We start from the raw sequence: 27292 nt of genomic DNA, 5'->3' as shown, positions 1-27292 counted from the left end.
AAATAGGTGTCATAGCTAGCTGTGTATGTGTGTGATAGATAGATAGTCCTACACAAAGATAACTCCATAGATAGATGCCATAGCCATATATCTATGTGTGTATCTGATAGATAGAAAGATAGCAGTTAAGATTCTTGTTTTCCTCTCAGTTTGGTGTTACAGGAGCGCTCCTTCTCACCCTAGTCTCTCAAGGCGCCTTCTTTTTCATTCTCCTTCCCCATGCTACAAGTAATGTCTCCTGCGCCCCAACTCCCGACATCCTTCATCCGCAGGTACAAAATCACGGCGTGGCCCTTCCTGAGGGATACACCTGTGCTCTCCATGGCAATGATGGCTCTCGGCGCAGTAACGCGTTGTGAGGGCTGGTTCACGGTATTGGACTCTGTGAACACAGAGGCCGTGAATGACAGTATACCCACACATACATGTTATTATTACATACACTCAGACCCTGGTGAGTCCTTAGAGCCTGTCCTACCCTGGGCCGCGCCCCCACAGCTCCCCTGTGCACCCCCCGCCACGGGGAGCGGGTGCCAGTAGAACAGGCTGCCCCTGTTGTATGAGCCCAGCTGCTGGGGGCGAGCGCGCCGGCCACCCGGCCACAGTAATCCCCTTACACTAAGGGCGAGCAGTGGGACACACAAATATTCTGTTATAACTCGATTCACCTGGTGTATCTCCGCCTGGTCGGGGCCTGGCAGTCCTCCCTGTTCATGCCCTAAGGGGCCTCAAAGAAATCCGTCTTGAAGTGAGGGTTGCACCCTCTTCTTGGTTTCTGGCGGGTGGTGAGGGCGACTCGGGCAGAAGGAGAACTCGGGTGCGCCCTTCCGGCTTCACACAGACGGCTGTTTCCCACAATTTCCGAGTTAGGTAAACATTTCATACAAAAGATCGTTCGTACGGACTTACAAGTTGTGTTTTTGAATTGTGTGTCTGTGTCGTGTGGTGTGGTGTGTTCTCACGCGCTGCATGTGCTACTTTGTGTGGTTCCTAGGCGAGAGAACATGCGTGCTCTCTTTGAGGGTATTTGTGTCTGCATGTGAGTGAGAATGGGCCTGCCTCTGTTCCTTTCCCTTCGCGTCTGTCTTTTTGCAGGTTGCGCGTGTCTCTTTCCGAGTGTGTGATGAGATATTCCTGTTTGGTGCGTGCCTACTTGTAGTTGCACCTAGCAGTTTGTGTGGTCATGCTTGTTAAACTATGTTTCTGTTAGTCTGTGTATAGTTGTATAAGTTAACGTTTGTGCGTGGGCTTGTTTCCAGGTTTGTATGTGGATCTGAGCTTGTGAGTGTTGTCTTGTGCACCGATGTGGGTGTAATTTATGTCAATGCAGTTGTATCTGTTAGTCTACATGTGTGCGTGTGTGTCGTTCTTCCGGCTAGTTATGTCGACTACTCTGTGCTTGCCTGTAAGTGTGTGGTGTGTTTTTTTTGCTTCTAGTTATGACTATTTTTCGCCGTGTGTGTAAGTGCGCGTGTAGTTGTGTGTGTGGACCAGAGTATAGGGGTGTAATTTTGTGCATCCATGTGTGTATACTTTGTGTGCCTGCAGTTGTATCTGCTGGACTGTATGTGTGAGTTCTTGCCCAACTCATGTCTATTATTCTCTGCATGTGGACGTGTGCGCGCAGTTGTGTTTGTTGAATTTGTGTTTGTAGGTGCAGTTTGCGTGTGTTTACGCGTGTCTAGCTGCGACTACACATGCATGTGTGTGTATGTCCAGTTGTGTGCGTCCAGTGGTGTCTGATCATCTTGCGCTTGCGGCACTGTTTGTTAGTCTCTGTGTTGGATCTCTGCTTGTACTTAGTTGCCTGTGCGTGTTTTTGTGTTTATGAGGGTAGGAGTGATTGTGTATGTGTGTGTGGGCGGGTGCATGACTGTGACAGGGCTCCGCGCACCCCATTTCCATGGTCCGGGGAACAGTGACTCCACAATCTGTGTGCTCGATACATCGATGTATATGACTTCACGTAAATAAACAAAAAAACAGTTTTAGAACAGCAAACACCCATGGGGCTGTTTCCCCCCCCTTCCCCTGCCTCGGGGTCCGGCGCACAAATACGACCCCCAGTGGCTTGAATTTAGAGGACACGAGGCTGTCCTTGGTCCGTTTTTTAAATAATTTGTTCGAATACTTTACTCCACCCCCTCTCCAGCACTTCCCCGTCTCTCCGTCCCCCTCCTCCCCTCGCCTCCTCCCCTCCGCCTCCTGCTTAGTTTCCCCTCTGTTTGCTGCTGCATATTCTTCCCTTTCACCTCCAGCCCGCAACTCATATTTTGTTCCGATCCAAGGACTTCTTGGCCGGTTTTTTGCTTACATTACAAATATCACTCCGCTCTCCTTTTCATTTTTTATCCAAGTGTGCACTTGTATATTTTATAGCTTAATCCTCATTTGTATCTTGCCTTCGCTTTTTGTTTTCCGGCAAAAAAAAGTGGCGCGTTCTTGGCTTTCTGCAGCTTGCCAGGCACATGGGTGATTGCATGCGGTCCAGCCGTAATGTCTAGTTTTAATGTTCCTCTGCGCGCTTTTCTGCACACTCCGTATAATTTTTCGCTGTTGTTTGTTGCCTGATTGTCCTCCCGGTGCAGCGGTGGCCTGTTTTCCTCCCCCTGTGGTGCGGTTTTATTATTTTCCCTCTGGCTTAGATGTGTCAATCACTCCCCCCCTGCCATTGGCTGGAGAGTTTGCGTCAAAAAGTTGCCAGAGAGGCGCTTTGCTCGGCAAAAGCTCTAGGAGAGTGGAACGAGCACCAGCTCCGCTGAGCAGACACCGCTTGTGGTCGGAACCGGCAAAGGCGTCCACCCTACAGCCACCTCACCCCACAGCAGACGCCCCCGGGGTCTATTTGGGCTGTTTTCGTGAAGAATAAGGGGGTGATTTTCGCCTTTCTCGACCTCTTCTTCGGTATCCCGTTCTTTCCAAGCCAGAGACCATCAGACCCTCCCTACCGAGGTAAGTGAGGAACATGCCTTGTGTGTTGTGAGGTGTTTTTGTTGTGAGTGGTAAAGATTTCAACTTTTGTTGTCTCTGCACCTCGTAGAATTTGGACAACCGTCTTCCTATTGTTTCTTTGTTTTGTTTTTTGGTTGTGTTGTTTTTTTCACTTTGCACGGCTTGGATGTGGTTTTCTGCTGGTGTTGCCTCCTTTTACCTGACAGGTGGGTCTATTGCACTTCGGTTGCTTTTATGTATTATACCTCCTTAGCTTTTTGTTTTGAATTTAGTGGTAGTAATGTATGTATTATGCATGGCCCTAGCGCTCTACGAGCGCGGTGTAATAAACAGTATTTCTCTCTGTAGGTATTGGGGTGAGGTGTTTTTTTAAACTACATTAAAGTTTCTTTTGGTCACGTTTTTAAAATAATCAGTAAGGCAACTGCCTTGCTCTGTCTTTTAAGCCCGATTTTCAGACTCCATTCTTACTGAACTAATATATTCGCAGGGATACGGGGAGAACATTCACACTTCCTCGCCTAAATCCGAAAACTGTCACAGTCCACCAAACAAAACCCTTTTTTTTTTTATTTGTAAACGTGTCAAACAACATAGAAAAGTACTTCGAAATATGGGGTCAGTCGGGATTGTTTGTCCCCCTGTAATCTGGGGGTTTTCATCCCCTTGATGAAAATGCAAGCAGACCTGGGCAGATAATTGGGGGGGCGGGGAATCACTTCCCCGGTTTTTTTTAATGCGCGGGCCGGGGAGACGTTTTTTCTCGGCGTGGTTCTAAAAAAAAAAGGAGCAAGGAAAAAAAAAACGAAATGTCAGCCTACTTATATTGGTCAGAGTGGAAAATTTCGGTCGGAAATAAATGGTGTATTAATCCCAGGCTTCTTGGTTATTGGCAGACAGATAGAATCTAAAAGGAGCTGCAATCAATACACCGGCGAGGGAGGGAATGAACCGCGAACCTGCCTCTGGCCAGACCGCATTACAGCATCAACAGCGGGGCTCACTTTAAACCAGCCTCCGGCACATCAGGGTACGCCGCGACACACGCATCTGTGTTCTTCTATTTTGTTCTCCTATTTATCACAAAACTCAGTTCGCGGAGACGTTTTATTTTGTTACATACACTTTTTTTGAGGTGAGGACAGGATATGATGTAATCTTGGTTTATATGATTATTTTTTATATAATTAACAATACTGTGGGATACGAATAAACCACGAAACTGGTGTGTCTATCCACTACAATTAATATTTTACTGGAAGTAAGTTGTACCTGTATACATCTGCAATGAAATAATTAATTATTTTTGGTTCGGATTTTGCGAGTATTAAAACAAACACACACACTATATAAAAATATACGTGTGTTTGTGGTTAAGTGAACATGTGTATTTATGTATTTGTGTGTGTTGTGTGTCTGTGCGTATTTATGTATTTGTGTGTGCTAAAGATAAGGTGGCATGGTTTTCATTACAGTGTAATGCATCAAAGTTTATGTTTGTAACTGTGCTTGCTGCTTTAATCCACAAGTGCGCTAAAGTTCGCAGAAGTTTCCTTCGCCATAACGTCTGTGATTGGCTGCGGACTCCGTGTCTTTCCTCCGATAGGAAAAAGTTATTCAACACCACCTGTTAGACCCTAGAAGGCAGTGACAGGGGGTGAATTAACTTTTCGGAAATACCCAGATTGGACTTGCAAATAGCATCGTTGCAAAAATGTTGACTAGGATTTCCACTGGATTCAATTTCTGAAATATGGGGATTTTATTAAATTTAGTTTAAAGAAAACAGTGATTGTAGGTGAACTTTGCAACTGGTCATTGATGTGTATGTCTGTTGAGTTAATTTCTTCTTGGCAGACAGTCAGCAGTATTCCCCTGGTATTTTCCCCAACTTTGCTTTGGAGTGGAATGCCCACAAACCGACATAGCGCTGCAGAATTCATAGCAAACCAGTTGTAAGAGGCCGAATGGATGTTTCACAACGTGGCACCTGCAAAGGATGACCGGTCCTCAAGTCCATTCCGAACTTCACTGCTTAATTGGCTCCGGTGCTCGGAGGTGGTGAGCCCCGCCGCTCAATGTTGGGGAGAGGGTCTATCTTTCCTCATCAGACAGGGCCAGAAGGAGAGAGGTAGGAAGGCTTAAAAGTGAGAAAGGAACAGAAACGAACATTTTGGCAAAGGAATTAAGTAGGGTTGAAAAGGCGCCTGCAAGAGTGAGATGGATAGACAGGAAGTGTAGAGAGGTGAAGAAAGCGGCCGGAGGTGGACTAGAGGCCGACCCCACCCAAGGCGGCCCCTGAATAAAAACATTCAGCCCCTGTTTTAAAAAAAATGTATTTAATGTATTCAGTGTAGAGTTTAACACTGCCTGCGCCTAAGCCAACCAATGCACCCTGCATCTCACGCATACAGCACGCCGGGGAGGGGATGTGGTGTAAGGGCCACAGCTGCCGACCTTGGAGCGCGGAAACCAGGTTCGAATCTCAGCATCGGTCAACATCCTCTGACTGTGGGCAAATCACTTACGCAAAAAATGAATGTGTCCTTATATAATGTAGCTACTGCCTATGCTAGCCTCCAATACTTTAGGGTCCTGTCGCGCTATATAAAAACTACAAAAAAAAAATCCTCCCCTCGTTTATCAATTGTACCATTCATTCAGCCCCCATATGCCAGCCCCCGAGCCAGGTGCCCACCGGGGCTCGAGGCCCGAGCCCCGGGTTTTGTTTCTCTCGCGCCCGGCGGAAGGTTAATCACCACAGACCGTCAGCGGAGCAGGCCGGCGTCCTGTAATTAGGGCAGCGTGTGCCGCCCGGATTATCTCGTTAATTTATCAAGAAAACATTTATTATAATTAATTCTGGGACAGGGTAATTAATATCGAGCGAACGTGGAGCAACTGGTAGACCAAGTGTAGGGGTCGGGTGCAAAGGGGCGGGGGCGGTTGGACAGATTGCGCCGGAACGGGGCTTTACTAAAACTGGATCCGCGCATCTTGCATACATCGGGTTATTGTGTGAAATGTATTATTGGGTTACAGCTGCTTCTCTCTCTGGTCAAATAACCTGGGTGTGAGCTGAATAAACATTTTAAAACACATTTATAAATAACTTTGGACTCAGTCTGCGGGGAACAGTGACTCAGACCTGACGGTGGACGCCATGGGTGACAGATAAGGTACTCATCCCTGAGGGTGCTGACAGTACCAGGTCGGGGAGGGCACGGAGGGTGAGGGGCGGGACTTGGAGTGATTTATAAGAACCCGACTAATAGAGGCTGAGGGTAGCATAGCTGGGGGCTAGGGGTGTGCCTCCTGCCTGTGGGAGTAATGGAATGAACCCCAGTATCTCAGGACTTCTAGGCTAGAGGCCAGAATGAAGCACCTATAGCCGGGTGCGCCAAGGGAGTGAGAAAAACATGGCCGTATTCCTAGCCATGGGGAGAGAGAGAAACTGGGCTGAACTGCAAGGGAATGGGGCAAACTTGCATGGAGTTCAGAAGGTCGAGATCCCTGGGCCCCAGTGGGAGAGGAGCTCTCAAAACCAAGAGATGGGCACAAGGGAGGAAGAAAATGGGCCGAGCTGCAAGGGTTTGGGGGCACACATGCATGTACGTCAAGGTCCCCCCCCCCCCCCCCCCCCCCCCAGGCACCACAAGTGACAGACAAGGGAGCGGAGCTCCATGGCAGCAAGGGGTGGGAGCTCCCGGGGTACCAGAAAGAGTGAGAGGCCAGAGACCGTGCCTTCAGGAGCTGGCAACACCAGGCGGTGGGCATCGGTTAGATAGATAAAATGGGCCGAACTGCAAGGACTTAGGGGAAGCATTCATGGAGGGCAGAGGGTCGAAACCCTGAGCACCAGTGGGTGAAGGGCACCAAGGAGTGAGAACTCCTGGCGACCATAGAGATTGAGTGGCAAAGGTCCGTGCCACAGGACCTGGTAAGACCAGGAGATGGGCACAACGGAGAGTCAGATGGGCCGAACTGCAAGGGCTTGGATAAGAGCAGGGATGGGGTCAAGCGGTTAAAACCCTCACACCAAGCGCTGAGAGAAAGAGGAAAGTGCCCCAAGGGGTTTGCACCACGTGGGGCAGAATGGAAGCCTTGTATATGGAAGGGCGAGAAACAATGGCCCGAAAACGAAGGCCTGGAGGGGCCAGGGATAAAGAGCCAAAGAGGCCACTCTAGCGTTCAAGGCGCGCACAGAAAAGCCGGTCTAAGGGGTCTTTCCCCCCGAGGGTTGGGGACAGAGGCTGGTGTACCAGGGGTGTGGAACCCGGGTGGCTGAACCCCAAAAGATGGCAATTTACATATAACCTTGGGCTCTGGGGTAGCGTTCTACAAAGCCTCCTCGGGGTATGAAGCGCTATATAAGTAAAATTTACAATTCCAACGCCAGGAGTTGATGGAAGTGAACACACCCAGAGTTGGGGTTGAGAGAGATAAGGGCGAGTCACAAATTCAGAGCAGGGACAAGGGGGCGATAACAGGAGCAGTAGGAGAGAAGGGGCGAACCTCACCGGATGGTATAGCAGGAGCTAAGGTGGACAAGGGCCTATCACTGGGGGTGGCCGGCGTGAGAGCTCCTAAGGCGAGGGGGAGGGATAGGCAAAGGTCCGACAACATCAGCCGACGGTCACAAGAGAAGGAAACTAGATGGGCCTACCCCAGGACCTAAATACAAACCGCTGAGAGGTCGGGGGACCAATCATGGGTACTAGATGGAGGGACAAGGGGCGAATCCCACGAGCTGCCAGCACCAAGTTATTGGTAGAAAAGACTGAAACAAGGGTTAAGGCCAGTGGCGTAGCACAGAATGATGCTCCCTCCCTCGCAGAATGTGAGGACGGGTCCCTCACTGCCATATATCACGGATATTTCTTTGTCTTGGGCCGAATGTCTCCCCCCTCCGACACCCTCCTCCCCCTCGACCCCCACCGCACATCCAAATGTTGGGCTCCCTGCACCGCATGACCTGCATTGGCCTATGTTACGCCCCTGCCTCTGCCTAAGGCCCAAGGGTCCGGGCCCGGGCTCAAAGTGCCTGCGGGACACACCAGGGAAGATGAAGAGGACGACGTCACCTCACGGGATGAAGGGAGAGGCATGACGGTCCGAACCAAAAGTGCAGGGGACAACATGGACGACAGCAAATGGTGAGAGTCAAGGTGCCAACACCAAGGGCCGACAACACCAGGGCAAGGGGTCAATCCCTGATCCGCCATGGTGATGGGCAAGGCGGTGGGAGAAACAGGCAGGAACCCCAGGGACCAGGGGGCGCACCTGAGGCGCATATGTGGCAGGTGGCGAGAAATATGTGTCCGGATCCTAGTGGCGCATGGTACAAGGACGTAGGGACGATAGACTGACACCCTGAGATTGTGAATATGAGGGGGGTGGGGACCAGGGACAGAACCCCAGCTGCTGCTATCACCGCAGCGTTGAAAGAGACGAGGCTTAAACTTCTGGGACTGGGAATATCAACGGAGGGGTCAAGGACCGAAATCTAGGGGCGAAGGGCAGGCAAAGAGAATGGGGAGGGAGGGACAAATGGGTTAGGGTGAATTCAACACCCCCAATACACTTAAAGGAAACTGCCCATTTTCAGAAGTTCGCTAAAAACTGTATACTTTCAGTCGCCGCTAATTGTTTATCCGGAGTGGGGGGAGGGGGGGGGTTGTCTTTTTCTGAAGCTGTCTCGATTGCCGGCGAATGGCCACATTTGTAGTCTGTTTGAAGAGGCGCGGGGGATCGGCGGAGATATGACGCGCGCCTGTCAGGCTGTCACTACTTGTCATCACCCTCCTGACAGGCCGACATGACATCATATGTCATAAGATTAACCTTTTGAGCATGAACCACTCTCCCCTTCGCACTGAGGAAAGTAGCCTGGAATATGAGTCCTTTGCAACTGCGAATTGGAGCAAGACCGCTCTCCAGTGAAAGTTCACATCACAGCTAAGGCTTCACACCTGTGTACATGGTAAAGGTACAGATAATACAATACACACAGGCAGGCACGAGTCCGCCCTCGTTTAACTCCAAGAAAGGATACATTGCAATTGCTCGCTGTGTGAAACTGCCTGTCCTCAAAGCCGCTCGTAGAAAGATAATTTCGATCCATCTGGGGAGTGGAATTAATTATTAACAACGGATAAACCTTGCTTAGATTTATTTGTATTTTTTCACGTGTGCCACTAACTAAGGTTCGCAATTTCAATAAATATAGCCATTTAAAATGTGTAAACATTTCCATCAGGCACATTTTATGTCTGTTTTAATTGCGATACAGGAATATTTTTGTACGAAACTGAAATAACTTGAAATACTACAGAAGAAGTTGCATTCAGCATATGGAGAGAGAAAACTCCTAAATATTGTATCTGAAACAGGCTAGGTGTGCTTACGAAAGTGCCCCAATAAAGATCGGGGTAACAGTTCGTAAAAGTTCGGCTGTGGGGCAGGCAATTATTTTTCAGCCCTTTTGGAACAGTATAGTTTTTTTTGTTTCAACAAAGTAAGTGAACAACAATAGCCCGCTTTTATTTTTTTGCACATTCGAAAAAATTTGTTTTAAAATGTAGCTTGTTTATTACGGGAGTACAGACGTACACGATGTAATGAGGTAATTCGGTTTTTGTAGACTGTTAATCAATAGATTAAAAAGGATAGTTTAAATTAAATAATTTAGGATACATTTATATAACGCAGTTGAGTGTTTCTGATTACAGTGTTAATTCATGATAACTAAATGCTAACTGTTGAAACGGCGGTAAAGGAGCGTTGAAGAAATACAAAACATACATTGCAGGTGTGCTGTGCAGCTTTCTGTTGGTATATTGCTAAAACTGCTGAAATGCGTTACGGAAGAGAAAACAACCTCATCTTCAAAAACAATTCATCAGATTACAATAACATTTCATTCCTTTGTTACCCCCAATTTCGTACAAAGACGAAAACTACTGTAAATCTCAGACGCGTGTTATACAAATTTGAGAGAAAAGGTATCGTTGGTCAAATAGGTGACGGGTAATGGAAAATGAAATATTACCTTAAAGTCCATTTGTTAGATGTTTAAAAGTTGTGCATATATACCGGTTAAAATAACAATGGATATAAAAGCAGTTATAACGTGTGTTTTGCAGAAGTTCATAAAGTAACCCTGTTGATTTTAGGCGCTGGAAGTCACAGACGTTGTTGTTATTTGTCAGTTTGTGGTACACAAGATCATTTGAAGAACACTACACATTTGCCCTTCTGCCTGTACAGAAGGCTGAAGCTAGTGCACTTGTCCAGCAGTCGGTGAAAAGTTCTAGGCACTATACGTGTGCGCTTTCCCAGTCCCAGCGCATACACTTGACTTTAGAAAGCTCGTATAAGAACTCCCACCATATTCCGGGTGCGAGACTTTTGTTGACACCGTCACCAGGCCTGGCGAGGGCGGAGCCGGGAGCCGCGCAGCATTGTTTATTGTTAATGACTTGTTTGTTTATCGCCCGCACTCAACACATATAATCAACACCCTCCAAAGACCCCATAACTGTGTTATGTGCCTTCCAAATCTAATTACCCAGACTACTAATTAGGTGAAAATGGGCCTCGCGCTGAATGCCACAGGCAGGGCCGTTGCTCCAGTTCGCCCTGCCTCAAGTTGCTATTTTATGATGTAAATGGCCCCGCATTTGGGCTCCGGCGCAGCGGTTTGAATGTTGGGGAAAGCCGGAGAGATAATTAAAAGCTCTGTTGGTGTAATGACCGCAAACTAGGCAGAGATAGGGGTCGTGAATGCCCCCTTTGTTCACCCCCCCTGCAGGCTTTGTTATCGGCATTGTTTACATAAGCGAGGAGCCCTTTGTCTCGGGAAATGGCCCCAATCAGGCCTTGTTTGAGACAATTAGCCGGTGGCAGCCCGTGGGCCCTATGCTAATGGCGGGGGCTGCATCTGGAGGCGGGAGGGGGAGGGGTGCAGGCCCCGGCTGGGAGGCGTGTTGTGAGTGCTGGGGTGGGGTGGTGCGTGGTTGTGGGACACGCTTATCTAGTCAGCAGAGCTCCCTGGCGCTTCACACTGGCGTAGTGAGACCCAAAGTCGGTGACAGAGCAGCTCCGTAGCACTTTCTGACTGTGTCTCCTCTTCTAGGCGCTGAGGACCGAGAGCTGCGGAAGAGGCCGGAGTCCGATCTGAACCTGAGAACCGGTGGTTTTTACGACGTTTGCCCCTCACAACTTTAGCATGATGTCTTACCTGAAGCAACCACCTTACACCGTCAATGGGCTGAGCCTCACCTCGTCGGGGATGGACCTCCTGCACCCCTCCGTGGGTTACCCCGGTAAGAGGCGCTATACCTCCTTGTGATGTGTAGTGGGGAGTCTAGTGACGATTCCTCTTCTGTGTCTGGCGCATGCACACGGTCTGCGATGAGTTTACGTCACGGCTTTGAGCGCATCTTCACTACAGCCTTTATCAAACCACTCTGAGTGAGAGTTGTGCACACCTGAACTTATCACCCTTCGCGGTATTTACACCTGGAGATTCCGAGTAAACCAAGGATCCGAGTGGCCGATGAGTGCAGCTTTGCCGCGTTGGGTGTGCTTAGTTTTACATTTTGTAAAGCGCTCTTTTGCCACGGAAGGTTGTCCTGGATCTAGGAGGACAGTCCTAGCAAGGGATGCCTTCCATACACAAGTGCACAATCTCTAGTACTTGCCTGGATTGTGGGAGTTTGGGTTGAGGTTTGAAGAAGCCGGTCGTGGGGTGCTTCTTCCAGGGTCTGAGAGCCAGAGGCGCAAAAGAACACCCGGCAATGCAGTATCACCAGTGCTAGATGAGTGCGGACTTTACCTAATGAGCCTGAGTGCGGATTCTGCCCCGTGCCTTTACATGCGTGATTAGTGCATAATGAATGTAAATTTTAAGTAATGGGCCTAAGTGCAAATTCTACCCTGTGCCTTTACATGTGTGATCAGTGCATGATGAGAGCAGACTTTACATAATTGGCCAAAGTGCATTATAAGTGCAGATTCTATCTCGAGCCTTTGTGTGGTCAGTGCATGATGAATGCAGATTTTACCTCTCGGGTTTAATTGCTTGATGAGTGCATATTCTACCCCGTGCCTTTGTTTTGTGTGATGTGCATGATGAGAGCAGACTTTCCATAATGGGCCGAAGTGCATGATGAGTGCGGATTGTACCCCGTGCCTTTGTGTAGTCAGTGCATGATGAGTGCAGACTTTACCTCTCGGGTTTAACTGCATGGCGAGTGCAGATTCTACCCCGTGCCTTTGTGTGGCCAGTGCAGACTTTACCTCTCGGGTTTAAGTGCACGATAAGTGATAAGTGCAGATTCTACTTCGGAGATCAGAGTGCACGATGAGTGCAGATTCTACCCTGTGCCTTTACATGCGTGATCAGTGCATGATGAGTGTAGACTTTCCCTCGTGGGTTTAAGTGCACGATGAGTGCAGATTCTACCTCACGCTTGCACGTGCCTTATACATGCACGATTATTGCATACTTTCCCTTATGACTTTGAGTTCATGATGAGTGCGGACTTTACCTTATGCCACTGCGTGCATAATGAGTGTAGATAAACTGATATTTTACCTCAAGCCGATGAGTGCAGATGAATGTAAACGTTATTTCACGACTCTGCGTGCATGACGAGTGCAGGTGAATTATCATGTGCGTCCGAGGGCACGAGGGGTGTAAACTTTACTTCACGACGAGGAGTGCGTGCCTTCCCTCTGGTATTTTAGTACGTTATGTGTGCACACTTTATTGTACCACGAGTCTCGAAGTAGAAAGTGCCGAGGAGTGCACACTGAGTGCAGATTTGTTTCCTGACTTTGAGGACACCACCTCATGGCTTTGAGAACTCACTGAGCGCATACTTTACTTTATGGCTTTGGGTGCACGTAGAAGACCCCACTCTTGGGTTTGAGCACACATCTAGTGCTTGTTTCACCCCATGTCTCTGGGCTAACTGTAAGAATTTCACGCCTCCAAGATTATGATGTGTATAGTCTCATTTTTGGAGAGTAGGTTGCCCGGGTCCAGCGCTTCCTTTTATGATTAGTGTTTTATTCCAGGGCGATTTTCTGCCCGTATTTTATTACTCCCCTCAAGTTCGCCTGCGTTTTTATTAGCCGTACAGGGAGCTTGCATTTAGTGGTTTGTGTTTTGATAAAGTTTCGTTAACTGGTTACTTTAAATTATAAGCAGGTCCTGTTGCTCTTTTTAATTGCGTTCGGTGAGCTTCGGGGATTAGGGAGTTCGCCCACAGAATGGGGGAGGGGCACGTGGTTCTTTCAGGTGTGGCGGGGTCACGTGGGTCCCGAAGACTCCTGGGACGTCTCTCCAGCACGCCGCTGTGAGGCCGCGCTACGTGATCACGTATGGAGTGCGCTCACTTTGCCTGTCTTTGACGTTTCCCCATGCAGCCACGCCCCGGAAGCAGCGGCGGGAGAGGACCACCTTCACCAGGGCCCAGCTTGACGTCCTGGAGGCGCTCTTCGCCAAGACCCGCTACCCAGACATCTTTATGAGGGAAGAGGTAGCTCTGAAGATCAACCTCCCGGAGTCCAGAGTGCAGGTGAGTGAGTGGGCGGTGTTGCAGTATTACATACAACCCACTTGTTCATCGTCATGGACTTACAGCCATCCGCTGAGGTACTACAAACAATCCGCCAGGCCACCTCCAAGTGTATGTAGTAGCCGATCCATGGTGTGTTACAATCACCCCACTTGCCCACAAACAAACACACAATCCTGGTGGTGCTACAGTCAGCTCACCTGCTTACAGACAATCCCCGTGCTATCCCTATGAACCCACCTGCCCATCTCGAGAACGTACAGACCATTCCCTGTGGTATTACAACCTGCCCACCTATCCGTTTCCATGGCTTATAGACAATCTCTGTGGTACTGCAAAGAGTCCAACTGTCTTTCTCGTGGCCTTACAGACTATCTAGGTGGTATTACAAAAAATCTGCCCTTCTAACTCTAGCAACTTCCAGACAATTCCTGAGGTATTATAAACAATCCACCTGTCCATCTCCAAGTACGTGTAGACAATCTATGTGGCATTACAATGAGTCCATCAGCCTAGCTCGGGGATTTTGCAGTCCATCCCAGTGGTGTTACAAACGCGCGACTTGTCTAAATCTAAGGATATAGAGACCATCCCTGCTGCATTACAAAGGGCCCACTTACCCATTTCGAGGCCTTGCAAACCATCTCTGTGGTATTACAATGAGTCCACTTGTTTATCTATGAGTACCTGAGGGGCTGAGGGTACTTACATAGTGCACTGTTTACAACCAAATGACTACACGCTTTCAGCTCTATACTGACTAGCCAGGTGGGCAAACTACCTAGGGGTGTAGGGTAAGAAGGTGGGTTTAGAGCAGTCCCAAAAGTTAGCTATCACAATAGGTGGGACAACAGCAAGTGCAACAGCGCCAATCCATAATAAAAAACAAAAAAAAAGTGCCCTCTCATAATGGACAGATGAAACCAGACAGGAAGCGGGGACCCTTGCCAGTAGATCTCAGCCCTATGTGCTTGCTAGCCCATCTTTATGTTGTTTCAAAACCACCTGTCCAACAACTGGCTATTACAGTACCACCCACCTGTTCTTTTTAGAATGCCTAGGCATTAAAACACCATCATTATCGATCTCCTATGACTAAGGCAACACCACCAAATCCCTGGGGTACTGCTAGTATCCCACCTGTCCATATCGCACAACCTCTATGCACACTCGAGACCTAGGCAATTTGTTTACAAGGGAAAAATCTTGTGAAGTTTTCAATTTCTGTACTTTGAATGTTGTGAAATGTCCTCTTGTTTTTGCCCACAGGAGACTGGTTGGACAGAAAATGTTTTGTGGAAAAAGTAAATTCCCAGCAAAGAGAAATACTCCTTGCAATAATCTCCTGCCGTGTCTTTTGTGACTTTTGAACAAGAGCTACGCCCTTACATTCAGTTTTCACACAAGACATTGGCCAATAAAAGTTTGTGCAATAGGTCTCATTTTGCCAAAAGATCACAAGAATTTGTGATTTTGATTGACCTATACCCACCGATTCATGAAGTATAACTATGCATGCATGTGTCTGTCTTAGGACCTGCAGATACTGGCAATAGTCCACGTCTACAGTCTCACAAACAACGCACCTGTGTCTCATCCTAGGGTATTTTATTTGCATACACCCTTCTCTCTAGCCAAAGGGTTTACTAATAGCCACCGTCCCAGCCTTTGATTTTTTAAAACACCCCATCTGTATGCTTGGGAGGACTTAATAGCTAACGTTGGGGTACAACAAAAACTCCACCTGTCGCTTAGGAGGATTTACAGACTTTCAGTGAAGAACAACATAAATCTCACCTGTCCACTTGGGAAGGCTTACAGACTATCATTTGTGCACCACAGAAATTCTACTTGTCTCATTGGGACGATTTACATACTATTGAAGAAGTACAAAAAATATCTTAGTTACTCAGACTGTGAATGATTGCTACTCTCTAAAAGGAATTTTTAACTTGTAGGGACGCATATATTTTTCACGAAACATCTAAGTTTCACTAGAAAGCCAATATTCTTTCAGACTAAAACTTACATACAATCCATGTCTTATCCATACAAAACCCAACCGATTTTCTTAATCCATCATGTTTATATTCCTTTATAACTTCAATATGTACTTTCACAACTGTCAGTGATTTGCACCACCTAAAAACATATTTTCCTATATGCCTAGGTTATTCATTGTTTGAGTTTGCCTCCCTGCTTACTCATACAGACTTACAGTCAAATTCATATTACCAAATTTTTGTGTTCTGCTCTGCTTTGATATTATATTTTATATAGTATGCCTATTTGCTCTAAGGTTTTTATGCCTTACCCCTCACATGTATGCAGTTGTCTGAAGTCATATAACTTCCTATATTTATTGAGTTATCATTCTACATATCTCCAATCTTCTAAAGTAAAAGCAAAAATGGAATGTTGTAAGTAAACAATCTCGGTGTTTTATGCATAATTATAGATTTACAACATTTGCCACATATTCCACCATCTGCTGCATAATTTGAAAATTTCAACAAAAACGGTTCAAGCTCAAATAGATGAAAAGTCATAAAAAAGCCTTGTACCAACACTGTAGGACCTTTTCCCATGGTTAACGATCACCTGTATATTGCTGATTTCAATATTCAGTTATTAAACTAATCCTAATATTCTGTGTTAAAATTACAAAAATAGCAAAATAATAATGACAAACAATGTGTATACAATGGCACATAACTTGCCATTTTTAACAGAATTAATACCACACAACTTTCCATTTCGTTTCACACACTTTAGTCAACTTTTCTGCATAGTTTGGTCCTGCACTGTCAGATCATTTCCAGTGCCCCTAACTGAAAGTTGCATACTTATTTCGCTTTGCGGTCGAGTTTGTTTTATAAATCATGATTTGTCAATACACCAATAGGTCTATTTACAAATGGGTTTGTACAATCACTCTTATGCTCTCACTCATACAAACGTCCCTGGCCTTGTCCCTGAGTGCGACATCTTTGTATTGTAACCAATAAGCATGCAGGATTCCTTCTGTTCATCAGCCTTCAGCTGTGACAACAACTAAACTGTATCCGTTGTGTATGTCACAAATTCTACAGAACCTTTACTTTGTGCACTGCTGTTCTTACTGACAACGAGTCATTTGCGTGTGTCACTTTTCCTGTTTTCTAAAACTCTGAATAATGTCTATATTCCCAAAAGTGAAATTTAGTTTTTTGTTCAAGTACACATTTTGCAGCAATATGAGAATCACTCATGTTTAGCTCCAACGATTCCTCTTAAAATGTTAACATTCAAACTGATTTGTGATAAAAACAAATCAATTCATAGAGATAAAAAAAGAATACAAAGCTATTCACTTTGAACGAATGTAAATATGTAAATTTAAATGTTATGTGGTGCATTGGTGAATTTGAACAGATATCAAGCTGGCTCAGAATTCATTTGATTGAAAACAATGTGCAGCCAAAACACTCTGGTCCCCTGGAAGAATGCAGTGGTGCCCCCTCACTAAGAATGCCTAGAGGGGCCAGAGAGCCTTTGAAGCTGCCTACAACCAGGATGTAGGTGGTGTCAAATCTGACCAGTGGTAGTCCAGCATCACCACATCTGTGTATTTGGGGAAATGTCCCACTCTAACTCCCAGATTATGTTTTTGACGGCCATAAGCAGGGATTTATTCTGAGTGCACCCACTCCAGGCCTAAGCCCAAGATGTCCACTTATACTCTAGGGATTCTGAGGGAAATCACCTCCATTCCAATCTGAATCTCAATCTACCGTTCACCAAGCGGGAGTGCTGTTTCTGTTGCAATCTGACCAATTCTATCAGTGTTGATTCTAACTCACAGCTAGTCTTTAAGTGGTCTTATATTCAGCTGCAATTACAACCTCTTTCTGCAAGAGTTAGTGGGATGAAAATAAATGGTGGTACACCTCTGGCATTAAATATCACCACTAACTTTAAGAGCTGGTAAGCCAGTGGAGCAAAAATAACCACAATGCTAGTTACTGATCTTGGCACAAGTAGGCTCGTCAGTATTGTACAATAAACTACCACCAGCCTCTGCCATTACTGAGACTGCAGTGGCTTCCACGTTATGGGATGGGCCCTAAAGTGTATTGTGCTTTGAAAATAAATCTGTTTGTTTTTCATCAATAAGTAAGTGTGTTGGAAATTGCCTTGCCCAGAACTTACATACTGTCCATAAAATTATTAATTTGTGGTACTTTTTCCTTTTTTAAGGTATGGTTTAAAAATCGCAGAGCTAAATGCCGCCAACAGCAGCAGCAACAGCAGAGTGGAGGTCAGAGCAAAACAAGGCCAGCCAAGAAGAAGAATTCTCCAGGGCGGGAAGTGAGCTCAGAAAGTGGAGCCAGTGGGCAATTTACACCACCGCCTACCACAGCTGTGCCCACCATCTCCAGCACCAGTGCACCAGTGTCTATCTGGAGTCCCGCCTCCATCTCTCCCCTCTCTGACCCCCTGTCCACTTCATCCTCCTGCATGCAGAGGTCTTACCCAATGACCTACTCCCAAGCTCCAGCCTACACCCAGGGCTATTCCGGCTCATCGTCCTACTTTGGGGGCATGGACTGTGGATCCTATCTGAGCCCGATGCACCACCAGTTGACAGGAGCAGGGGCTACCCTCAGTCCTATGGGCACCAATGGGGTGAGCTCCCACCTCAGTCAGTCCCCGGCCAGCCTGTCCACTCAGGGCTATGGTGCTTCCAGTCTGGGCTTCAACACAACCACCGACTGCTTGGATTACAAGGACCAGGCTACCTCCTGGAAGCTGAACTTCAATGCCGACTGCTTGGATTACAAGGACCAGACGTCTTCATGGAAGTTTCAAGTTTTGTGAATGGGGTAAAGCAAGGGGAACTCTTTGGGATACATACACTGGGCGGGACATTCCAGCTTAGCCATTTTTTGAGTGAAAAAAACGCTTGCTGTGATCCAAGTCATATCAGTCTCCTGCTCACATATGGAATGGAGAAGAGACTTGATCATGACAACACAAGGTGGATTCCTTTGGACAGATGGACGTGTGACCTTCCTAGATTTAGCAGACAATGGTTACAATGTTTGGCGTGAGTAGTGAATCCACGCCTGTCCTTCCAGCCCTGGTCTGCAACCTGTGCAGGAGTCAGCTGAGGAGTCCAGTGTTGGCCAAGCACTACTAAAGTGCTGAGATGGAGACAGGTCCGAGCTTGTGAACATTTCACGATCAAACCACTAGCTGGCTCTGAAATGACCTTACAGGACTACGTGAACAGTGCGACTGACTGTCCTAGATGCACTACTTTATTTAAAAAAAATAAGAAATGATGTTTATAAGGAGTCAAAATGTAGTTTTTCAGAGACAATCAGTGTGTGTCTTATATAAATGGTACATCTGTGGTTTTAATCTGTGCTAGAGTTCAAACTGTGATCTTCTATATTGTATGCAACTGTGAACTTGGCGCCACCAGGGGGGTTCTTCTGCCACTGAATAGTTTATAATTATGACTGGAATTCAGAGCCCAGCCTCGATTACCATTTGCAAAGAATGCCTTTAGCCAGAGGCAAGTGTGTGCCAGGGCTTTTCAGAGCCATCTGAGGAGGGGAGGGTCCGCGAGGCCTGGAGACACAGGCCCCTGAAGCCTGCTGTGGGATGGGGTGCAGGGGGCGACACTACAGAGAGCCACCTGTTTCTCTGCTCGCATATGGGGACTCAAGGTACATATGCATAAATCGTTTCCTTTTCCAGGATTTGGCAGGATATGTATGGTAGCATTAAACTTGTTCTAGCACAAATAACTGGCCTTGCACCTTTCTTCGATAAAAAAAAAGTTGGAGTTTGACGTCAGTTGTTTCCCTAAAAGAACACATTTTTTATTTAGGCAATTATGTTTTTTGTGTGTTTGTTTTAATATGTTTACATCGCGGACATTGTCCCAAGGCATTGTAGATAGGGAGAGCACTTTGCATGGGAAGTGAGGGGACTTGATATATTTTAATATATGCGTCTTGTAATTTAACTAAATATAAATATCATTAAAGTAAGATACCTAACTGAGGCGCTGAACTTGGAGGCGGAAAGAAATTTAGATTATTTCTGAATTCGTCGCAAACGTGGTTTTAGATATTTCACATCACAGAACCGCTGGAATATTCCCAACCGTCAGTCAGGGCAGAGCCCAATTACCAACATTAAAGAATCGCCTAAAACAAGAATTTTTCAGCTTTGCCTTCGTTTGGCGCTATGGTTGTAGTGGGCGGAGAAAATACCGATTGAACCCCAGACACCCATAAAAACGAATGTCGACTTTCTAAGCGCTCCGAAACAGACGCGTAGCGCTATATAAGACACCAAAATAAATAAATAAACATCTTATATCGGATACTGTAGGCATTTACGATTTCTAGGTGGAAGATGGGTGCATTCACTTAACGTTACGTACTCTCAAAAGGACATATTTTAAAACAGAAATAGAATTTCACATGGTTATATTATTCATTCAATTGTAATAGATAGTTTTTTTTTATTCTGTGACACATTCTGACATCAACAAGTGGTTTCCTCTTTCTGGCTTGGCAGGAAAGAGAACGAACAGAAGTCATTCGTTGTCGGACTCGGTATTTTTTTACAATGGGGCAGAGTGTGAAAGGGGGTCTTGGGGTGAAGGGCTGGGCCCGTGAAGGGGGCTGGCCAGGGTGAGGGGTGGAGCAGAGTAGCCAGTTTGGCTGGTTCACCCTTAACTCTGAGGTGGTGAAGGGGGAGGGCCCCTGCTCAAGCACCGAGGCCTCGACCGGGCGGGTGTAACCAGAATCCTGAGCCCGTCGAGCGGAAGTAACCGCCCAACAAAGAGGGTTTGAGTAAAACATTTCTAAAACCTATAATTTCAGCAGCTGAACATAAGGCGTCCTTGTTCCTTGGCCCCCTTTCTTTGGCACCTGGGGTGGAGGCCGCTGGCTTCCTTTCCGGTGCGCGCACATTCTGGACAACTACTGCTTTATAACGCAATTCTTTATAATTCACTTAAAGAGCCCCATTTTACAGGGCGTTTCTCCTCTGCCTCGAACTTGATAAGATGGGCGTGCTACTAGGAACCAGGAAAAAAATCTTAAATAAACCTGGAAGTCCAGTTCAAATATTAATTTGCCTGCAATTTCTAACTAATCGTGTAACGCTTTTCTTGAGTTTCTTCTAGCGCTTATTGCTGTTTTTTTTTTACTACACGAAGCGCCATACAAATCGCCTACTGAAATAATGAACTAGATCACTCATTTTACATATGCAGTTTGTTGAAGCTACGTGATTGTAGGAGTCACTTAGAACAATTTATTCGAAGATTTATCTACATCAGTTAATGTCTGAGTTTCATGTCGCAAAAATCCACTCGTCCTATTTCCGCCTCGTTCTAATTTTTTGTTAAACGCTCTTCACCAGTGTCCTTTTTATTTGTGTTCGTTAACTATTGTGCTTTTATTTTTCTGATCTTATTAGGGAACACAAAGCCTTTTGTCTACATTTAACTAACTTTCTCGAATTTTACAAGCTGCGTTTTTATGCTTTGCTGACAAAAGACGGCAACACTGTCGTGTGTGTGAACGGATACGTGCCCAAGGAACGATTCCGAATTTAAAACAGCATTTTTTGCTAAAAATAAAATGACAAAACGCCGGACTACAAAACATTGAGAACTAGGTTTAAATGCGATTATGAAAAAGAACACTGCCTAGGTAACTTTAGACACCTGCAAGAAGCAAAGATGATTGCAAGGAAAATATTTGGTTATTGTTCGAGGTGACAGAACCTTTTACGAGTTTTGCCTGGTTGGTGAGTGTACAATTTGCCTGCCTCACCATCCTTCCTTGTGGTGCTGGCGCCACTTGTTCCTGTCCTCAGGCCGCCTCTCAGCAAACTCGCCCCCCTTCCTTTCTGCTTACCCTGACACCGCACGTCATATTTGTGCCGAGCGAGAACTGGCCTCAACCTGGCTCGAAAAACGGCGCATTGGTAGATAGTTGGTGGTGGGCGCCAGATACGAACTGTTTTTGAGAATTAGGTTGCATCAAAAGAAAGAGCTCCGAAACCACCTGGGTGGCGCTCCAGGGGTATATCGGGGCATATAGTGGATCTACCAGGCCAGGGGCGTAATGGAGGGCTCTGAGGTAAAGTGGACCCTCACCTTTTCAGAGGGCCCTCCAAACCTTCGGGGGCCACGTTCAGCCCAAGGCCAAAGTGAGACATGGGAGACGGGGGTCGGGTGGGGGCCGGGGGTGGTAGGGATTGGGAATCATCACATTCTGCTAGGGTGGGGGTGGCATCGTTTTGCACTACAACACTGGATCCGGCGGTTTGTCTTGGTCATGGTCAGAGACCAGGGAATGGGCCCATAGGTGCCCTTCCCTAGCCCCAGAGAGACCCACACCAGAGGGAGGCCAGAGGATGGGGGGGACCCCATCCTCTGCCGAGTAAGGTAAATACAGGTAAGTGTAATTATTTGTATTAAGAAGTGCCATAGGGGGGGCTAACTTGGCCCCCCCTACATGGCACTGGGCCCAGGGGACATATGTCTAAATCAGGTATAAATCAGGGCCTAAGGCCCAAATTTAAGATGACCTAGTACCACATTAGCATCATTTTTTATGCTAATGTGGCGTTTGGTTTGTAAAACTGCCGCACCATATTAAAGTGGCGCAAAAAATGCATTGCGCCACTTTACAACTCTTTTTTGCCACATTATGCATGTGCTATTGTATGCAAGAGGGTGTTCCGGCGCAAGGAGACCATAAAAAATGGCGCAATGAAATCTTCAAGGTTTTATTGTGCCATTCTTGGCTTCAATTTTAATGGCAGCTCAGAGCAGGCATTTAAGGATCCCCATTGGAATCGATGGGCCTCCTTGCACTCTGCTCCACTGGTGGCAGACTTTTTGACACTAGTGGAGCAAAGCGCCACAATAGCATCAACATTTTTGAAGCTATTTGTCCTAATACCGCCATGATGCTCGTATCTTAAATACAGCGCAAACATGGTGGCACTAGGAGGCGCTAAGGGGCGCAGTTAAAGTGGCGCTGCATTGATGCAGTGCCACTTTTTTTTTAAATGAGGCCTTAAGAGGGAGTGGGGTGTTTGAGAAGGTACTTTCTTTGTCCAGCCTCACACATGAAAGGTTGTTGGGGAACAGTCAGCAGCTATGAGGCCGGTAATAGTATAGCAGAGTCAGTCACAAGACAGGCTGGCATCCCAACGCTCATGACAGTAGGCTGACTTGGGCAGAGCAGCTCAATTCAATTATTTTCCGGAGTGAATCCCTACAAGTGGGTAAGAGTCAGTCACATGCTCGCCTCATCTGTAGCAGGGTGGCTCGGTTACGCTAGGGTAATTCCTTCCTCATACTAACCTTCAAAAGGATAGACTGGGAGCGAGTCAGTCAGGCTTCGGTGAGGAAGTAGTGTGACAGAGTCAGTCACATGTCCAGCTAACTTCCAAAAGGCAATAGATACAAGGTAAGAAACGCCACGTGTTTGACTGGTCCTCTAAAAAGGCCAGAACGTCATGTTGGGAGTCCGGGCGGAGATATGTCTCAGTTATCTTCATCTCAAAAAGGCTGAGTCTTCGTGGTGATTAAACCACATCTCAGAATGCTCCATGGCGAATCCAGTCACAAGCCCGGCTGCTCTAAAGTTGAGGCAGGGTAGTCGCTCAGTCTTCTTTTGAAGTCTGGCTAGGCTGAGGAAACGTCAGAAACGCACCATACTCTTGACTCTGGCCCAGCTCCGCCATCTTGGAAACAAACGCCAACAAGCTATCTTCCTCCAGTATACAGAGGGTGACTGGCAGATTGACCCTTCAAAGTCTCCCACTGTGTTTGCAACAAGTTGTTCACATGTATATGGGGTTCACAGAATGTTCGGCTCACCAGAGAAACATCTTATCCCAACTTCAGGTAATAAGACAATGTCATACTCATTGTTTCTGGGCAAGAGTTCCTGTCGCAGCAGCTCTCTCGCCCCCTCTACTGGCAGGTGTAGTGAACTACTGGACCCTGTGCCGACGTATTGCAAGAGTCCCCTCCTCCGCAGCGCCCTCACACACCCTTCTAGCAAGAGAAGTGAGTTACTGGACTCTGTGCGGACGTCGGAAAAAGTCCCCTCCTCGGCAGCTCTCTCGCCCCCACTACTGGCGAGACTAGGGCGTAACTGGAGTAGGTGAAGACCCCTTCTGCCGTAAAGGCACTAGGAAGCTTCACCTCCTAGTGCACAGTCTCGCGATAAACGTGATATGTATTTTCTTAATTGCTGTCTCCTGGAACAAACTATACTTTTGACATATGACTGTCTACAAACTAAGGGATAGTGCAGCATGCTAGGCTAGGGAAGAAATTAGGTACCCTCGACCATTTCTCAAGCAGTGAGCTACATAAGATTATGATGCATACTGGTGCTTTTACTTTTCTGCAACCCACGTGTGTCTCTGTGCTTCCTTCGCTTTCACTGTTTCTGCCTGCAACACAGGCGCACATACACACATCATTGCCTATTGTGATTGCAGACACACTTTCACATTACATGTTTCACGACAATCACATGAATATTTTAAACTACAGATTTTAACCAATCGGAGACCTAGAAAGTGGATCCTCAAATTGATTTCCTTCTCACAAACCATTTAGTCGTCAGTTACCACAATCGCTTTGGAAGGGGCCATCCGATCAGTGACGTAACAATATATCTCAAAGCCCAAACAGACGTCATCACGCATAGCAACATTCAAGAATACCTATTGGTGGTTAATTTTGGAGATGGAGGACTGGGGGCAGATATTTGTTTTCTGCGCACATTGCATGCCCCTTTAAGGATCGAAACATCAAAAAGCACTTTTTAATTTCATGGGACCACTTAATTAATTCAGCAATCCACACACGCAGTGCAATAATAAAGGACAAACACATACTCATGTCATCATCTGCCCATTGTTATCTGAACATTGCAAAGACAATATACCACACCTTTGACCTCCTTCAGACACTGTTTAGAAAAATATTTTAAATACAAAAAAAAGTCTCTGCAAATAGACCACTGTTTAAACAATTATATTTCTATATTTTAAATCACAATCAAATATTCATTCATTCCGAAACCTGCTTTCAATGAACATATTAACAGAAAAATAATCTTCAAGCCTTTCTAAAGTAAGCCATGGAATAGAAATGAAACACATTACGTGTATCTTACGATCCACTAATGCCATCGTGGTGTTATGGCGTCATTTGCAAACCAAGTATACCGCGTTGCATTGAATCCCTGATTTTATTATATATAAAGGAGACCGTTTATTGAGAAAGAGCATCGGCCATGGCATTTCCTCGTGGAGAATTGTAAAAAAAGAGAAACTCTGTTGATCTATCTATCTATCTATCTATCTAAATATCTGTCTGTCTTTCCGTCTGTCTTTCAGTCTGTCTTTCTGTCTATCTAGCTATCTATCCAATTTACAATTCCATGCTTTGTTAACTTAGACCTTGAAGAGACCAACAAAACATCGAAAAAGACATTAATTTACACATTGGGGATATTAAAATTGATATAAATTCAGAAAACATAATAATCTAGATACCTGTCTGCGCCGCTTTTTGACTATCTGCATTCTCATGTGGCGATGAAGCTTTATGGCGTGAGTTAAAAGAACTGAATTTCACTTTTTGGTTTCAAATATTTTGAGTTTCTTACTCATGTTTTCTTTAAACCACCGCTGTTTAAGCACTCTCATTTTTACATCCGCGCATATACATACATACGTTAGGATATGATGTACATTTAAAGGGGGCCTTGCTTTCGTGCAGTAGGTTTTACTTTCATCCAGACGAGTTTGTGTTCTTGAGTGAAGCGAGCTTTGAAATCCGCAAATCTTTCCACACTGAACGCACGGATCTGGAAATACAGAAGGCAGAAAGTGTGAACTTTGAGAGTCTTGTAAAGAACAGCCGTTAGGAATTCAGCGCCCTCTGGTGGAAGCGGTATGCATTATCGCTCTATGAAATTTAAAAAAACAACAGGCAGAAAACAACTGTAACAAACGGTGAAATAATGCCAGGAGCAAGAGCTATCTACCCCTTAGTTGTGGGTTGTTCGTTTCGATATACTCCTACTGAGTTCATCCTTGAGATGGGCACATATTGTCTTTCCACTGTGTGTGTTGCAGTGAGCACAGGTTTTCAGGCCCGATGGTGTGTTACTGCGAGCACAGGTCGCCTGTCGCGCTTGTGTGTTGGAGGGTGTTCAGATATGTGAGCACGGGTGACCTGCCCCGTGTGTGTTGGAGGGTGTTCAGATATGTGAGCACGGGTCACCCGTAACGTTGGAGGGTGTTCAGATATGTGAGCACAGGTCACCTGTCCGCGTGTGTGTTGGAGGGTGTTAAGGGGTGTGAGCACAGGTCACCCGTACCGCGTGTGGGTTGGAGGGTGTTCAGGGGTGTGAGCACAGTTCACCTGCCGCGAGTGTTGGAGGGTGTTTAGATATGACTCCCGCGGGTGAGTTTGTCAATGAGTGCAGATGTGAGAGCCCGTTTCTCTCTGCTGTGCTCAGCACCGGACTTTCGCCGGTGTGTGTATGCTGGTGGTTGTGTGGTGTCCGTGGATGTTCTGCCCGTTTGTGTCGGTCTCCTGCCTGTGGGTATACACAAGTGGTGAACTCTGGTGTGTTCTCCCATTGGTCTGTTATGGCGGTGGATATTGACTGATCTGCTGCCAGTTGGCGTGTGTTTGTGGTGAGCACCTGTCTCCTGCCTGTGAGCATAGGAGTGGGATGGCAGTGCATACCGACTGATTTTCTATCCGTTGGTGTATGTTTGTGGTGAGGACCGGTGTCCTGTCCGTGGTTATCATGATGATGGTCAGCACAGATTCGCTGCCTATGGGTGTGTATACAGAACACTGAATGATCTGATGTGCGCATGTGTATGTTAGTTGGTGGCCGCTGACCGTAGGCATTTGATGACGGTGATGATGGTGCTACAGACCATCTGCTGTGAGGGTGTGTTGCTGGAGGCTACACATTTACCGGTCCATGGGACTCCGATGAAAAGGAGCAAACATCCCACGAACGTGAGAATGTGCTTGGGCCGAGCACACGTGTGGTGCTCGCTGAGTGTGTGTTAGTGGGGAGTACAAGTACGCTGCCACATTGGTGAGTGTGGGTGCAGATTTTCTGCCCCTGTGGATGCGATGGATTACAAATCGCCTTCCCCTGTGTGTGTGTGCTCTGAGCGTGTCTGATGCTGTGAGCACACACAAGTATGTTGCCCCATTGATTCGTGTGGGTGAGAATCTCTTGTCAGGGAGGATGCACGGCGGTGGATGCGTACCTCTGACCTCGTGGGTGAGATTTGGTGGTGTATTTATAGGAAGATGTCTGTAAACACAAATATGCAGTCTCGGTGGTGTGTGGGTGTGCGGATTTCCCGTCCCAGTGGGTGTGTAACACGCGTGTGTTGGTCTGCAGCCCATGGCTGTATGTTTCGGTGGTTACCCAGATCTGCTGCCTGACGGCATGCGCTGGTTCTGAGCACAGATCCTCTGCACGCGGACAGGTATCTTGGGTGGCCAACAGGACACAACTCAGTTCTTATTTTCAGACTCATGGATCAGCTAAGTTCTCAAGTCGACTCTTTTAGTTGGCTTTCAATATCGCTTTCCCCACCTTATGTTTTTATTTTCTGCAAATCGGGAGTTTAACCCATCACCGCCCATTATAAAAGGA

At 46.6% G+C, this 27292-nt stretch overlaps 1 protein-coding gene across 3 annotated transcripts; it reads left to right on the top strand.

The window, feature by feature from the left end:
• The first annotated feature begins 2232 nt into the window (after nucleotides 1-2232).
• Nucleotides 2233-19396, top strand: OTX2 (orthodenticle homeobox 2). 3 transcript variants are annotated; one of them, XM_069207435.1, is made up of 5 exons: nucleotides 2237-2952; nucleotides 3849-3982; nucleotides 11090-11279; nucleotides 13390-13541; nucleotides 17781-19396. In XM_069207435.1, exons 3-5 carry the CDS (start codon nucleotides 11183-11185, stop codon nucleotides 18399-18401), a joined length of 870 nt encoding a protein of 289 aa, XP_069063536.1. In that variant the 5' UTR covers nucleotides 2237-2952; nucleotides 3849-3982; nucleotides 11090-11182; the 3' UTR covers nucleotides 18402-19396. The 3 variants fall into 3 exon arrangements, with proteins under 3 accessions (XP_069063538.1, XP_069063536.1, XP_069063537.1); XM_069207437.1 differs by lacking the exon at nucleotides 3849-3982 and having other exon boundaries at nucleotides 2233-2952; XM_069207436.1 differs by lacking the exons at nucleotides 2237-2952; nucleotides 3849-3982 and adding an exon at nucleotides 6662-8108.
• The last annotated feature ends 7896 nt before the right edge of the window (nucleotides 19397-27292 follow it).

Source organism: Pleurodeles waltl, chromosome 9, assembly GCF_031143425.1.
Source record: "Pleurodeles waltl isolate 20211129_DDA chromosome 9, aPleWal1.hap1.20221129, whole genome shotgun sequence".
NCBI lineage: Eukaryota > Metazoa > Chordata > Amphibia > Caudata > Salamandridae > Pleurodeles > Pleurodeles waltl.
Note: the sequence above shows the minus strand (reverse complement) of the source record. Positions and strands in the feature narration are given on the sequence as shown.